General features: G+C 50.1%; 1 protein-coding gene across 23 annotated transcripts in view; it reads right to left on the bottom strand.

Moving 5' to 3' along the window:
• The window catches only part of ZMYND8 (zinc finger MYND-type containing 8), a 157,345-nt gene that overhangs the window by 89,454 nt on the left and 52,205 nt on the right, over positions 1-15,686 (bottom strand). For all 23 annotated transcript variants that reach the window (XM_061209724.1, XM_061209725.1, XM_061209723.1 and 20 more), the window contains one exon: positions 1,281-1,429. In XM_061209724.1, coding sequence (XP_061065707.1) covers positions 1,281-1,429 — 149 coding nt within the window. The remainder of the gene's footprint in view (positions 1-1,280; positions 1,430-15,686) is intronic.

Genomic DNA, 15,686 nt, shown 5'->3' with positions numbered 1-15,686 from the left:
GCTTCAGCAGTTGTGGCATGTGGGTTCAGTAGCTGTGGCACATGGGCTCAGTAGTTGTGGCTCACGGGCTCAGTAGTTGTGGCTCACGGGCTTAGTTTCTCCGCAGCTTGTGGGATCTTCCCAGACCAGGGCTCGAACCCGTGTCCCTTGCATTGGCAGGCAGATTCTCAACCACGGCACCACCAGGGAAGCCCTGGCTTAACTTTAATTATTATTATTTATGTCACTTAGCTCAATTCCTCTTCACAACAGCCCTGCAAGTTTGGTAGCACTAAGATCATTATTCCCATTTCAGTAAACGAGAAAACAAGGCACAAAGAGGTTAACTTGCCCACATCCTCAAGGCAGCAGCAGAGCTGGCACTTCACTATGTAATTCTAAGAGAGAAAATAGATTCACGCACAGAAATGTCCCCCTCTCACAGTCCTGGTCATTTAACCATTGCTAGGTTTCTTCCCGTGAAAGCAACAATCTTGTTTTATTCAACCTCAAATCCCCAGGGCCCACTTCGGCATCCATAATCTGCACAAATCGATGAATACATCCCGATGAATCCCCGCTGAAAAGGTATCAGACCTGCTGGGCATCCTGTTTCCTCCAACGCTAGGAGACTTGACCTCATAGTACACTAAAACACCTCTCATTTTTTTAAGTCAGAAGAGTAGCTAGCCTGCAGCAGAGAATTTTAGAGCTAGAAGGTTCCTAAGACAAGATCCAAGATGGCATAGATTTTTGCATCTAGTTGACTGGTCCTGGCTGCTGAGGGAGGGTGGAGTCTGCCAGAGACTGTGCACTGAGAAGGGTGCATAGTGACCTAGTACCCAAGTCGCAATGGGCAGTGGGTAGAAGGGCAGCTGTCTCTCACCACAGACCTAAACCCATTCTTTTACAGATGAGAAAATTGAGACCAGAAGGGAGCATGCCTCAGCCACACAACCACCTCCAGGCAGAGCTCGGCACTGTCCTACGGGCACAGCCTAGGAGGGCAACACCCTCAGGCCACATGGGCAAACAGTCCTAATGTGTGGAAAAAGAAATCCAAGGAAAATCCCCAAATCCTACAGCACGGTATCTTATCTGGGTCACTGCCCTTGTCCCCCAAAGAGATCTGAAAAACCCACTGGATATTTCTGCACAGGCCCACTTTGAGCTGCCCTTCTTGTCCTATGCAAATGACAGCCGGAGCAAGGCAGCTTGCTAAATGCCAAGCACACCGGCGGTTAGAGAAAACGACAGCCTCTGTCCCCCGGGTGTGGACGCCATTCCCAGTGGCCTTTTACCTGCTCTTTATTGTTATTGTTCAGTAAGCCGGGTTTCTTTTTCTTTTTAATGGGGCTTGTTGATGTGTCCTGTGGCGAGTGGCCATTGGAGGAATGCGGAGGGCTGGGGAACTTTCTTTTCTGGGCTGTTCTCTCTGTAGAGCCAGGATCTGAAAGAGACACACAGGACCACATATTTTAAAGCAATCGGGGAGGACTAGGCCCCGCGGGAAGGGGGTGCTAGGGACACAACCCATTTTGTCCCCAAACTTAATGCCCTTTTAGTGACCTTCCTCCTAGAATATACTTCCCCCCCACCCCCCATCTTCATTGCCTGTCTCAGAGGTCAGTCGGTCTTTCTTTAGCCAACGTAACATTTCTGTAAAAATTTTAATTCGCTGCCAAAATATAAAAATTAAGAAACTTCACCTAATACCCTAGATTTGGGGCTTCTATTTAAAAAAAAAAAAAATCAGGGCCTGCAGGGCCTTATGGGACCAGATAGAGCTGAATACCAGCCAGCCCCCAATTTTGTCACAGTCCCCACCCTTCCCTACTGTGTCCCTGTTGACGAGGCCATGACCCAGCTGCCGTGAGCTGTCACACACCCATGCCTGATGGCAAAAGCAGGAAACCATAAAAAACAGACCAAGAAAAGAAGGCCACACACTTCAAGAAAATGAAGGCAAACATACTTCATGGTGGAAAACAACATTTATTCATGTTTATCAGGTTAAAAAAAGTGTAACTGTGTAAAAAAAATATACCCCACCCACCAGAGTCCCCGTGGCCCAGTCACCAGTAGGCATCATGTTTGCGACTCTCCTCCAAAGAGATCAACGCAAACTACATTCTCACCTGATTCTCATCTGAAAAATGCCAACCCCACCCTTGTCAATCCATTCCTTTCTATTTTTATTCTCCCAGCATCTCATTAAAACACATACACTTCCACCACCATCCAATCTTCACCTGCGAAGATTTGAATCCATTCCATGCCAGATGGCTGCCCTGTTAGCTTAGGGAGGATACAATGGAATGCCCAGGGGCACCTTCTATCCTTGAGGAATGAAAGCTACAGGCACCAAAAGAGGAGAAAGCTATGCCGAGAGCACAGGTGATGAGACGGGATGCGGAGTCTGGAAAGATGACTATCCGCAAAGATGGTCTGATGACCTTCCCTGTCCAGGGTTACCTCTCAGGCAAGTCCCAGCATGCAGGCTGTGCTATGTGTCACAGCCCTTTGTCTGGACAGGAGCTGCTGGGGCAGATCAACAGGGTCCAAGATGGCCACATGCAAGGCCTCCTAGTGGTTTACTTTTGACTGAAAGCTGGAGCATCCTCCAGCAGGCTCATAAAGACAATGGACCACTTTTGCAAAATCCAATCTACACAAGGGAATTCCCCAGGCTCACCAGGCGGACTGCAGGAAAATCCTGAACAAATGTTCAGGTTGCTGCACTGAGACACAGCCCCGAGAGGAAATTAAATGCTAACCACAGACACCTTGAGGGAGAAGAGACCCCAGAGTCAGGGGACCATCCCACAGACATCAAAACAGCGGCCTGGAGAACCCAAAGGGTTGTCCCAGCAGCACACAACAGCTAGTTAGTGGGAAAATGCACTAAAAAGATGCTGCCTGGGATTGGCAAGTTTCCCCAGAGAGCACCTCCTCTCATTCCCGCAGGGATCCTCAGCCCACTTCCCCACCATATGTAAAAACTCTCACTTTCTCTATAGGGTCTTTGACCCAACCATCTCCTCCTAGAAGCACGTTCTATAGACATGGTCACAGTGCAGCAAAGCACATGCAAGATGATTCAACTGCAGCACTGTGTGTTATATTTAAGACTAGAAAGGACTTACGTGTCCACAAACTGGGAGCTGGCCTGATAACATACTGCGGGATACAGCCATGAAGAAGAATGAGGCACCTCTAGACAAACTGACGTATGACAATCTCCAAGCTTCTGCATCAGGTTAAAAGAGCAACACATGAAAATACCAAGGGCATTCTTCACAGAACTAGAACAAATAATTTTAAAATTTGTATGGGAACACAAAAGACCCCGAATAGCCAAAACGATCTTAAGAAAGAAGAATAGCGCTGGAGGAATCACGCTCCCTGACTTCAGATTATACTACAAAGCCACAGTAATCAAAACAGTATGGTATTGGGACTTCACTGGTGGCACAGTGGTTAACAATCCGCCTGCCAATGCAGGGGACACGGGTTCGAGCCCTGGTCTGGGAAGATCCCACATGCCGCGGAGCAACTAAGCCCGTGTACCACAACTACTGAGCCTGCGCTCTAGAGCCTGCGAGCCACAACTACTGAGCCCGCGTGCCTAGAGCCTGTGCTCCGAAACAAAGAGAAGCCACCGCAATGAGAAGCCCGCACACCGCAATGAAGGGTAGCCCCCGCTCGCCGCAACTAGAGAAAGCCTGCGTGCAGCAACGAAGACCCAACGCAGCCAGAAATAAAATAAATAAATTTGTCAAAAAAAAAAAAAAAAAAGCAATGCATGTCTAGCACCATTAACAGACTAACACACACAGCCCAAGAAATATGGGGGTTTTGTCTTTCTCTTTTTTTTGTCTTTATCTTTGTTTTATTGTGTCTTCTATTTTTTCCTTTTTTAAATTTTTTTTGAAAAAGATGTTTTATATATATTCTTAATTTACATAAGCCTAAAATATTCCTGGTTGAACACAAGAAATACAAGCTCTTAATGGAGACCGGTGGTTGCCTCAGGGGAGGAGAGCTTGCAAAGGGTGGGGGAGGGATTATTTTCCACCATGTGCCCTTATTTATCATGTGCCTGGACTACTTTGTCTTAAAAGGAAAATATTTAGAAGGTTCAGCGTCACATAAAAAAGCAGCAGGTGCAAACCAACGCCAGTAATGAGCAAATGAGAGAGACATGATTCAGGATAAAAGATGTCGCCAAATGGCAAACTTGGGGCTGATCAGCGTGAGCGTGCAGACCCCAGGAAGGAGTTTGGGATTTGTTCTACGTGGATCTGATAAACCCAAGTAACTCTGCTCAAGTGTCAGAGGATGGGCATTTAAGAAAAGCGTTTTGGGGGCTCAAAGGAGATGTGTCCCAGAAGAAATGGCACCCTAGCCAGGCAAAAAGGGAAAACCATTGGGCCAAGGTTTTGATTTCACATGTATTATTCCGTTTGTGGACAGATTTTGAAAGAGAGCACGTGAGCAACGTCAGGCCACTGGAAAGCTAGGAACAAATTCAGGGAAAAAAACAAGTAATGCTGACCCTTGAACAACACAGGGGTTTGGGCTTCGACCTCCACACAGTCGAAAAATCCACGTACTGCTATCTCTGCCTCAAAAACAAAGGAACGGATAAAGGACTCACCCAAGGGTGGGAAGCCGAAGCAGTCTGGACAGAATCAGGACTCAAACTCTAGATTTTTGTGATTCCACATACTGTGGTCTGTAATCAAACACAAACTTTCCCCTACACTTAAAGATTGGTCAAATGAAAGCACAGGTACTCTATTTACTGAAAAAAATCCACGTGTTAAGTGAACCAGAACAGTTCCAACACGTCTTCTTCAAGGGTCAACTGTAGTGTGTCGATGTTTCTCAACGGAGCACTAGTGGATTTTGGCAGGGACGGCTCCTCCTCGTTGCTAGGACAACCTCGGCCCCCTCCCACCCACTGCCATTGATGCTCCCAAACACTGTGACAACCAAAAGTGCCTCACATACTTCCCAATCCCTCCCAGGAGTGGTACTACCCTCCTGGAGCACCGCAGAGCTGGCGCATGGGGCACAGTGGACGAATCCCACAGCCCAACCCACACCTGGTCAACCCCTGGGGCCAGAAAGGTCTCCAGCTCCTCTCCCTGCAGTGTAAGTCATTCACCTGTGGCTGAGATCTCCTAGGATGATGGTTCCCCAAGTGCTGTGCTCACACAAGCAGCAGCAGCATCACCTACGAATTTGCTAGAAATGCACATTCTCAGGCTCCAGGCCAGATCTACAGAATCAGAAACTGGAATAGGGCCCAGTGATCAAGGGGTTTAACCAGCCATCTGGAGGATTAAGGTGCACACTAATTCGAGATGCTCTAGGGTGTATGTGTGGGGGATGAAGTGTGAGTTCTCCAGCCTAGAGATTCCTGCTGATCTCCTCTCCTCCCTCATCGCTACCTGTAGGGTTGGTTCAGAACCCAGGAAGCGAAAGCCAAGCAAGGAGGCAAGGACAAAGAATGAAAACAGCTAAACACATGACCCCAGGGACACATCTGTAAAATGGGAGGAGAGATGGAGAAAAGGAACAGACCAGTTCTCACCTGGAGCCCATGAAAATGCTTCAGGGCCCCATGATCCACAGGCCAAGGTTCTGTACGTGGATGCAGTTTCTTGGGAAGAGGGGCCATAGCTTACTTCACCTTCTCACAGGAGACATCAACTCTAAAGATTAAAAAACTACAGGGCCAGAGGATCATAAAGTCTTTGCAATTCTTTAATTCCGTGTGAAAGCGGGGCGGGGGGAATCACTAGAAATGAATATACTCATAAGCCATTGAGCGCTAAGGAGACAGTTTTACCTAAGGCCACCAGGAAACGAAAGGGCAGCAGGGTCTAACTCAGTGAGAGGAGGGGTCTGCCCCAAGGCTGCCCATACCTAAGAGGATCCTCAACCCTCTAGTCTGAGCAAAAGAGAAAAACCCCAATTCCATTCCTGGTTACAAACACACCGACTCCCTCCAGAGTTAATGAGCGTTCAGTGGCTGTATCCAAGGGGTAGCAATTTAATAGATTCCACAACAGACACATCTGTCAACAGCAGAGGCTTCCATTGAAGCCTCCTAGGGAGAAGAACTGAGAAATGCTGGCTGGATTCAGTGTCCTTCCCAGATATGAGACAGCAGGCCAGCATTCTAACTTAAAAACCTACCCACTCCAAAGGAGGCTAGGCCTCTGCTGGTGATAGAATGGTGGGTGGGAACCTTGCTGTAGTCATGGTAACAAAGCTGCCTTGAGGACCTTTTCCAGAAAGCTGAGTCAAAGGTTTTGTGGGGTTTTTTTTCCTCCCCTCTTTAATGATTTAATTCTGACAGGTACATATTTCTAAATGCATTTCATGTATAAACGTGAATGATGACACACAGCCACTGTACAGTGAATCACCAGGGAAACGGTTCACCCTTGATCTGAAAGACCCTCCTGGCAAGTAGCAGGACCTGGGATTCTACAGGGCTGGCCCACCCCCTCCATCCCAAAATAAGTCTGGTTCTGAAGGAGTTAACGTGGGCGAGGGAGTAGAGCGGTCGAGAAGAAAAGGCCAGAGCAGTGACTCAGGAAAACAGCTTGGCATGGAGCAGGAAGCAGCAGAATTTTCCCCTCCCGTGCCACTTCACTGAAATCTTAATAATAGGGCGAGGTCTACTGGGTATTTAGGAACCAAGCATGTGACGACATCCTCCCTGAACCTGTGCCTTGTGATAGGCCAGAAATAATCCCGCTCGGGCCTTCCTAGATGTCCCTTGACCTAAGGGACGCCTTCCTTCAAGATAACCCAGCCTCTTAGCTTTCCTGAGCTGCGGGTATTAACAGCTAAGATGTTCTTGTATTGCACAGAATGCACCAGACCCTGTTCAAAATGCCTTTCACGTCCTTCCCTCTAAGTCACCCACCCAAGATCACACAAGTAGCCGGGCTGGGATCTGAACCCAGGCAGTGCGGCTCCGAAGGCCCAATGGGTGGCCTCACCCCAGGGAGAGGTCTGTCTCAGCTCTGCAGCCCAAAGACTTCCTAATTCAGGGTCTCAAAATGTTTTAAGAGTACACTCTCATTTTGCCTTTTTCCTTTCCAGCTGCAGACGGTGTGGGCTGTGGGGACTGGAGAGCTCCAGGAACCGGGAGAAAAGTGGAAAATCATGGTGTGTCACTTGCTGATGATGCAAGTTTTCTCCCAAAGGTGCTTCCCAGGGAGCAGATTCACCTCCCGACCTTCACTGGTGGCACCACAGGCTGGTCTACACCACAAAACAGGCTGGGGGGCTGCGCAGCCACCTCCCCTCCTCCAACACTGCTTCCCAGTGTCCATCCATCCAGGCCAGGCACATCCCACCCCCACTCACATCCGGCGCCTGAGTCACAGCACTCGCCCTTCTCCAGAGTCTAGGAAATGACACACCAGTTACAGGGAATTGTCTCCTCCGGAGAGAGAACGGGCCCCAGCTGAAGGCCAGGCGCTTCCCCTGCACTCCAGGGCCTGGAGGACCGGCCCTGTGGTGTGTTTTCGTGGGTGTTAAATTTCCCTGATGAGGTCAATCGCAAGATGGACAGGGGCTGAATGAAAAGACTCTCGGTCAACAGGCCCGAACCAGCAGCCAAGGCCACGGAAGTAGGGTGACCAACCATTGGTTGGCTGGAGATGGACAGTCAAGTGGTCACCCTACAGTGAAGTCAGGCCGGGTGGCCGAGGATACAGAGTGGTCAGGACCTAGTCCTGCTGCCGCCCTGCAAGCTCTTTAACCTCTCTGTGCCTCTGGTCTTCCTTCCGTCACATGGAGATGGTGGTACCCTGTGGAGTTATCCACAGATTAAACGAGTTAATTCACGTGATGCTCTTAGTGTAATACCTGGCAGAGAGGAAGCACTCAATAAACAGCAGCTGTTTTTTTTTTCAAGCCACACACATTCCTCTTCCTCCTCCTCTTTCCCCTCTGCCTCCTCCACCACCATCCCTCTCCAAAAGCAGAGCTGAGTTCTCCGAGGAGCATGGTAAATCAATGCCACGGCTTCAGTTACGGAAACGCCAGCCTATATAAAGTGGAGCCGGGAATCAGCCCAGGGCACGATTTCTCCACGTCCACCAGCCCACGCAAAGTCCAGGTTTCCTCCTGTAACGGCCAAGGCAGGGGCAGAGGCCTGTGCAGGCTCGGCCACGAGGACACGCAGGGTAACTGCCAGCCCTCACCATGGCCTCCCCCAAATGTGACCACACGCTGCTCTCCAGGAGCAGCAGAGCCTAGCGCAGTGCATCATTTCAAGGCGTTTCCCAAAGACACAGAGCGGGTACCTTTACAGACCTCCCTCCCCAGGAATCTTAGGGCCCTCTCCAGCCAGTAATTACATCCTAATGAAACAAAAGCCCGGAATGTCCTCCAGGCCCGGGACCAGAAAAGGAGAGGAATCGGGAGCAAAGCATGGGGGTGGGGAGGGCACATCATTTTTCTTGTCACAGACAATGTCCAAGCCACAAGGAACACGTAAGCGACAGAAACTCTCAGGCGAATAGTTTGCTGACTCGGAGCATCTCCTGGACCCACAGACTCTGGAAGATGGGGCCGCAGCCTGGGCCTCCCCGGGGAAAGGCTGCACTGGCCTAAGCTGGGCTCCTAAAAGGTCTCCCGCATGTGACTGTGAACTTCCAGATCAGGAAAAGAAGGGCTGGAATGGAGATGAGGCAGTGGGAGGAAGAGGGTCACTCTCAACTTGGGGGAAATGTCACTGTACCAGGAAGCCGGGTACCGCAGAGGCCAAGCAAGCGAGGGGCAGGTAACCCTGGGATGGGGCGCTTACCTGCCATCGAGAAAGCTCTGCTGTTCTGAAGGCCTAGCCTCTCTTTTAAAGAGAACTGAGGCTCCCACACGGCACACATTCCTGCTTCCGGATCCTCAGCAGCCTCTCCCAGGGGGAGGAGGAAGCAGCACAGCCGACAGGCTAAGAGTCACCACTTACCAGGCTGACCAGCGCGGCCAGGACAGCCTCACCTCCCTGCAATCAGGCAGCCCGAGGCCCGGCGACGTGCCTTCGCGTCCCTGGGCTTTCGGCTCTAATTTACCACCCTCGGCAGACGGCAGCTCGGCTGAGCTGAAAATCTTCAGCGCGAGCACCGAAGAGCCATTTATTTCGCTGATGTGGATAAACACAACAAGCTGCAGTGGTTCTACTCGCCGGAGTGCACATATCAGAAGGCGGGTGGAGGTGGGGGGACGAAGTTGGGATGGTCTGCATTTTGAAGGTGTTTTGAAATAATTGTTTCCAATTATCTTTAGTTCTGATGTGCCTCTCCCAGCAATGAGAAAACCATCTTCCCACAGTACACACACAGACTCAATCTCCCTCTCCCCTCCCCTCCCCCTTTTTCTCCCCCCTCCCCCATCCCTCTCCTTCTCTCTCCTCCTCCCTCCCTCTCTCAGCCTCCCCCCACTTCTCTCTCTCTCTCCCTCTCTCTCTCCCTCCCTCCCAATAATGCAGAAGTGGTGATTAATGGGCACATTCATATGTAAAAGATAAACTTCCAAACTCTCCAGGCAAGACAGAAATTGCTTCCAACGAGGGAGAAGAGGCTGATTTACAAATGAATTCACTGTTTAGGCCTCAACATCTAGAGGCAACTGCCACCACGTAGCCCTTTCTCCCCACACCTCCCTCAGCTGGGATGAAGCCCTCTGGAAAAAACGACGACATCTCAACAGGAATTTCCTGGTTCCAGAATGCCAAGCTCTCTCGGTCTTCACAGAGAGGGGGAGGCCAGGCCTAACTCCCTACAAGAAAAACCGCTGCACCCCACCCACCCGTTCAACAGGTCCAGGCCCAGAAGGCTTGCATCCGATGTTGTGTACATATCTGAGGCCCTGAAAACTCTGCCAAATCACCACAAAGAAAATGTGGAGAAACCAGTTGCCTTTGGCCTTTACGGTAGCTGGCGGAGGAGCAAGCTCGCTGGAGGAGCTGATTCTAGTGGCTGAAGCCCATGTGCATTATTATCTAGGCTGCAGGGACTCAGCTCAGGTTCTGGAAACTTCAGGTGCTGGTAGGTGGCTTTCAAATTGCAATGGGGAGTGACAGCATCAGAGGGACAGTTCAAAAACAAAAAGACTGCCAGCAGCAGCTGAAGCAGCAAAGCGGGCTGGAGAAGAAAGGGGGATGAAGAGGCTGCAGGGAAGGGGGCAGATGGAGGAAGAGGTGCTGCCGCTCATAACCAGGCAACGTTCCCCACACGCCCTGGGCGGGGTCTGGCCTCTCTAAAAGTCACCTTAACGAAGACTAAGAAAATTCTCTAGGAAGACACCAGGGAAGAAGGGACCGGCCCTCTAGTCACCTCATGGCCTTTTTTTGAGGAAGCAAAGATTTGTAGGCCCAGAATGTCACCCAAATTACCCTGGTCAAAAGGATGCTTAACATCACCTGGATACGGAGGTCCCCAGGCTTAAGAGTGCACGGAAGGATGGATTAGCACAGCCCTTGCAACACACCTTAGATGGAAGCCAAAGATGGGAAGTAACTTCAACGTCATCCATAGGGGACTGACGTGCAGCCATAAAATGAAATAGAGAAGGAATCACGTCTTTATGTACTGGCCTGGGGCAAAATTCAAGTGAAAAAAGGCCAGAAATAGAGCCTGGGTGAAAGAAATAGGAGCTGCGTGGGTTCTGGGTTTGCAAAGGCCTCGAGGAACATCCAGGAAATCAGCCAACACTGAACTCCTCTTTGAATTCTTTCTGATCCCTGTCACGTATTTAACTATTTAAGGTATTTTTAAATGACTATGGGGAGAAATGGATGATAACAACAAGATTTATGGGATTCTCACTACATGCCAGGGACCACGTCTGCATCCCCAGCCCCCAGCAAGCAGAAGGAATTCAGAACATCCCCCCACCCCGCCCCCGCATTAATCAGGTGCTACTTTTAAGGGGCTCAGGTGTCTAGAACAGTGAAAAACAGTGGTTCTCAACCCGGTCCCCCCCCAGGGGACACTTGGCAATGTCTGGAGACATTTTCGATTGTCACCCCTAGGCAAAGAGAGAGGGGTTGCTACGGGCATCTACCGGGCAGAGTCCAGGGATGCTGCTAAACACCCCACGGTGCACAGGAGAGCCCTCCACCCCAGAGAATGATCAGGCCCAGGAAATGTCAACAGCACCCGATGTTGAGAAACCCTGGGGGTAAAGAAACTTCCAGCGAGCTGCCACGCAGGTCTAACCTTCTGTCAATACACCACCCACAGAGACATCTGCAACCATTAAGAGGAAAGTAGTGCCTTATGTTTCACCTGGCGGCCCTGACTTCAGATTTCAAAGAGAAGAAAACAATGGGACCAGTCAGTCAACAAATAGTCACTGAGCAACTCCTAGACATCTGGGCTCCCAGGGAAGGGCCCTGCCCGCCATGGGAGGGCAGCCAGAAACAAATAATAGTAATAACAGCTACCTTTTGTTGACCACTTACCACCTGTGAGACACTGTTCTAGATACAAATGTCAATTGACTTACTCCTCACCACAGTTCTAGAAGGAGGTAGGACCAGAGACTCCTCATTTTATTGACGAGGAAACTGAGGCCCAGAGAGAAACAAGCCCATGAGGAAGTGGCTAGTAAATACAGGATGAATACAGAATATGTTCAATCTAGAAATACTGAATAAGAAACTGATTACAGATGGACAAAAAGCTGAGCAAGACAAATTCCGGGAATTTGTGAATACACATTAGGGAGAGGGGTAGCCAGGAAAATCTCTCTCCTCTTTCCTTCTCAAACTGGGCTCATGTGACTCACAGCTAATGTTTATCAAGAAGCTACTTTACGAATCCTCCCCAAAATCCCACGAGGTAAGGATGGGTTTTTGTTTTTGTTTTGGCCGCGTCGCGTGGCATGCAGAACTTCCCCGACCAGGGATCGAACCCATGCCCCCTACAGTGGAAGCGTGGAGTCTTAACCACTGGACCACCAGGGAACTCCAAGGATGGTGAGGCTCAGAGAGGCAAAATCTTCTGTGGCCTTAAGGCACGCAGGTCAAAGCAGCATGCTGGGGGCTCCATCACAGCTGGGTCCCACTCCAAAGCCCTCCAAACCAGTCAAGTGACTTCCCTGAGTTCTGGGATGCCACCTTGTAATTCTCCATCACTAAGGGCATGTTTGGTGCCGGCCACCGTCAACACAGTGCTGTTGTTCAGGGTGTGGGCCCCGGAGCCAAGCCACCAGCTCTGAATCCAAGCCCTGTCACCTGCCTGCTGTGTGTTCTTCGGCAAGTTACTTAGCCTCTCTGTGCCTCAGTCAATTCAGCTGTAACTGTTGGAGCTGTAACTGACTCTTCCTTAAAGGGCTGTTAAGAATAAAGGAGGCAATGCGCTCACAGCGAACAGCTCATCAAAGCACCACCAGTTATTACCGGTAATAATTCTCCTTTAGGGGAAGGAGGCGCCAGGGCAGAGAAAAGACATTAACCCAGAAATCTCAAACCAGTTTCCCCAAATCATTATGCATCTTCACCCTGATTTGCGCCCAATCAGCCCTTCTCAACCGGCTTCTGAAAGGGGTTCAATGATGGGAAATACAAACTTTCACAGGAAGTCCTCCCAGGCTGGCACAAGTTCAACCCAAGCCAGCCTCAAAATCCCCTCAAGGCTTAGGATTTCCTCCCAGATCAAAGTAGAAGCACCAGGTGGTGGCCCACAGACCCAGCCCTACCCTTGCTGATTGACCTTCCACCCCGGGACGCCTCCTAATGCCCTCTCCTCCCTACTCAAATGAGGCTCAGGAAGCCTGGGAGAGAGGAGGCCTCAGAATCCCCATAATCTGCAACGTGCGTGAAGAATGCAGAACCCGGCAGGGTCAGGACGGAGGCATGGAAGTGCCTACGTGGTGTCTGGCACATAGCAAGCGCTCTGCAGAGAGCTAGCTGTTCCTCCCCTGCCCATCCTCACTTCTGCCTGTTCCCGTTCAGTCCACCCTTCACAGCTGCCACCTTGATCCAAGCCCTGGGACTATTCACTTGCCCTTGCTAGTAGCCTTCTTCAAACCTAAACAAAATAAGCAGTCCCCTACTTAAAACCTGTGAGGACTTCCCTGGTGGTTCAGTGGCTAAGACTCTGCACTCCCAATGCAGGGGGCCCAGGTTCGATCCCCGCTCAGGAAACTAGATCCCACATGCTGCAACTAAAGATCCCGCATGCCACAACGAAGATCCTGCGTGCCGCAACTAAGACCCAGCGCAGCTAGCTAAATAAATAATAATTAATTAATTAATTAATTTTTAAAAACCTGCCAAGGAGCTTACTGTAGACACCCAGCATCTTATCAGAATCTACCATGCCCCCAGGGATCTGGCCCCACCCACCTTTTCTCCTCCTTTCACTCATCCCTAACCACAGACAGACTCTAATGAGCCAAGCTCATTTGTCCTTGCTGACTCTTCCATCTAGAACGTTGTATGCCCAACTTTCCCATAGTTGACAACTTCAACTTTTGGCTTAAATGTCACTTCCCCAGAGAAGCCTTCCGTGGCCACCCCAGTCTCCAGCCCTCTTACGGTATTATCTTAAAGTAGGTTTCTTTCCCCCTTCACTGTGGTCGTCTCCAGCTGAAAATTGGTGCGACTTATTTTCTTTTTTGCTGGTTCGCTTGTTCATTGTGTCTCCTCCAGAATGTGACCTTGATCTCAGTTTTTCTGACTTTCTTTGCTGTGGCCCAATGCCTGACACACAGTCTGGCTCAGAGGCAGCCCCCAAACAGACCTCTGATCAGCTAAATGAGAGTGTGAACACTGGAAAATCCAGTTTTTCCTCCCAGGTCTAAGAATTTGTCCCGGCAAACCAAGACCGCCGTAGGGTCGTGAAGTGAACAGGGAAGATTACACAAAAGGGAGCCTGGCCATTCCAGGGTCAGAAAGAAACTAGAGGAGGAAACTCCCTTTTCAACAGGTACTCAGCCATTCTCGTTTCTGGCCTAAAGAGCCCATTTCCCCCAAAGGAGGCGATTAAGTGAGGATTTATATCCTGAATGTGATGGGGCCTTGCAGCTAAACGCAATTACTGAGAAACCAAAGGGGGAAAACTCAGGAGAGGGTTTTCTCAGGCCACTCATTTCCTAACTCTCTTCCCCCATCTTCTTGGGGAGAGCTATCGTTGCAGAATGATTTAGCGTTAGAAAAGAGGAATGGGGGCTTCCCTGGTGGCGCAGTGGTTAAGCATCCACCTGCCAATGCAGGGGACACGGGTTCGAGCCCTGGTCCGGGAAGATCCCACATGCCGCCGAGCAACTAAGCCCGTGCACCACAACTACTGAGCCTGCGCTCTAGAGCCCGTGAGCCACAACTACTGAAGCCCGCGTGCCTAGAGCCCGTGCTCTGCAACAAGAGAAGCCACCGCAGTGAGAAGCCTGCGCACTGCAATGAAGAGTAGCCCCCGCTCGCCGCAACTAGAGTAAAGCCTGTGAGCAGCAACGAAGACCCAACACAGCCAAAAATAAGTAAATAAATAAATAAATTTTAAAAAAAAGAAAAGAGGAATGACTTTCTCCAGGGAAAACACTCTCCCCACTGGGAGACCCCCTACTGTGATGACCATTTAACCAAATTTTTTAGTCCAGATTCTTTGCCCTTTTTTTTTTTTTTTTAAGTTTTAAGTTTAGGGTTTTTTTAAATTCTTTAGCAACACAACTTTATTTATTTATTTATTATTTGGTTGCGCCCGGTCTTAGTTGCAGCAGGCAGGCTCCTCAGTTGTGGCATGCAAACTCTTAGTTGCGGCATGCATGTGGGATCTTGTTCCCTGACCAGGAATCAAAACCCAGGCCCCCTGCATTGGGAGCGTGGAGTCTTAACCCACTGCGCCACCAGGGAAGTCCCCATCTTTGCCCTTTTTCTTATCAGACCCTTTTAAGGCTGGGGTTCTCTTTTCCACACCTCCCTTAATGCTCGCCTGGACTGTCCAGCGCTGCCCCAGCAGGATAAAGCAAGAGGCCCATCACGCAGGTACTTATCCATGTGAAGCCAGCAATATGGGTTCAGCCTCAAAAAGGGAAAGTAAAAAATGACTTTTCAAGTTCATCTTCCCTCCGTCCCACTCAAAAGGCGTGCATCGAGAGAAATTAAATCTGCTCTTTCCTGTCTCCACCCTTGTTCCCTCGGGCTTCTCAGAGGGAAGCATCTCACCAGGCTTGAGAGTCTAGAACTGAAAGATATCTGTCAAGCAACTCTCAGCAACTACTAGTATATCTGGTCCCAACCCAAGAAATAGCAGCCTGGTTTGAAAGACGGTCCCCACATTCCTGTGTGGCGATGGGGAGTTACTAGAGGCTGGTTAAGGAGGTGAAAGACAAAACCAGGTCAGCCTTATTAGGAAGAGGGACCGAGTGACAGCCAATGAGATGAACCAGTGATCTAGAAAGGAAGCAAGTGCCCGGAAATCATCTAGGGAAACTGACAGCCATGGCCTGGGCCGGAGGTGGCCCACTGAAGGACCCCAGACTGAATCCAGTCCACCCACGGCTGGGTAATTCTTTTAAAATTTAAGTTAGGGCTTCCTTGATGGTGCAGTGGTTAAGAATCCGCCTGCCAATGCAGGGGACACGGGTTCGATACCTGGTCCGGGAGGATCCCACATGCCGCGGAGCAACTGGGCCCATGCACCACAAACTACTGAGCCTGCACTCTACAGCCC

Source organism: Eubalaena glacialis, chromosome 13 (genome assembly GCF_028564815.1).
Source record: "Eubalaena glacialis isolate mEubGla1 chromosome 13, mEubGla1.1.hap2.+ XY, whole genome shotgun sequence".
In the NCBI taxonomy this organism is placed as follows: domain Eukaryota; kingdom Metazoa; phylum Chordata; class Mammalia; order Artiodactyla; family Balaenidae; genus Eubalaena; species Eubalaena glacialis.
Note: the sequence above shows the minus strand (reverse complement) of the source record. Positions and strands in the feature narration are given on the sequence as shown.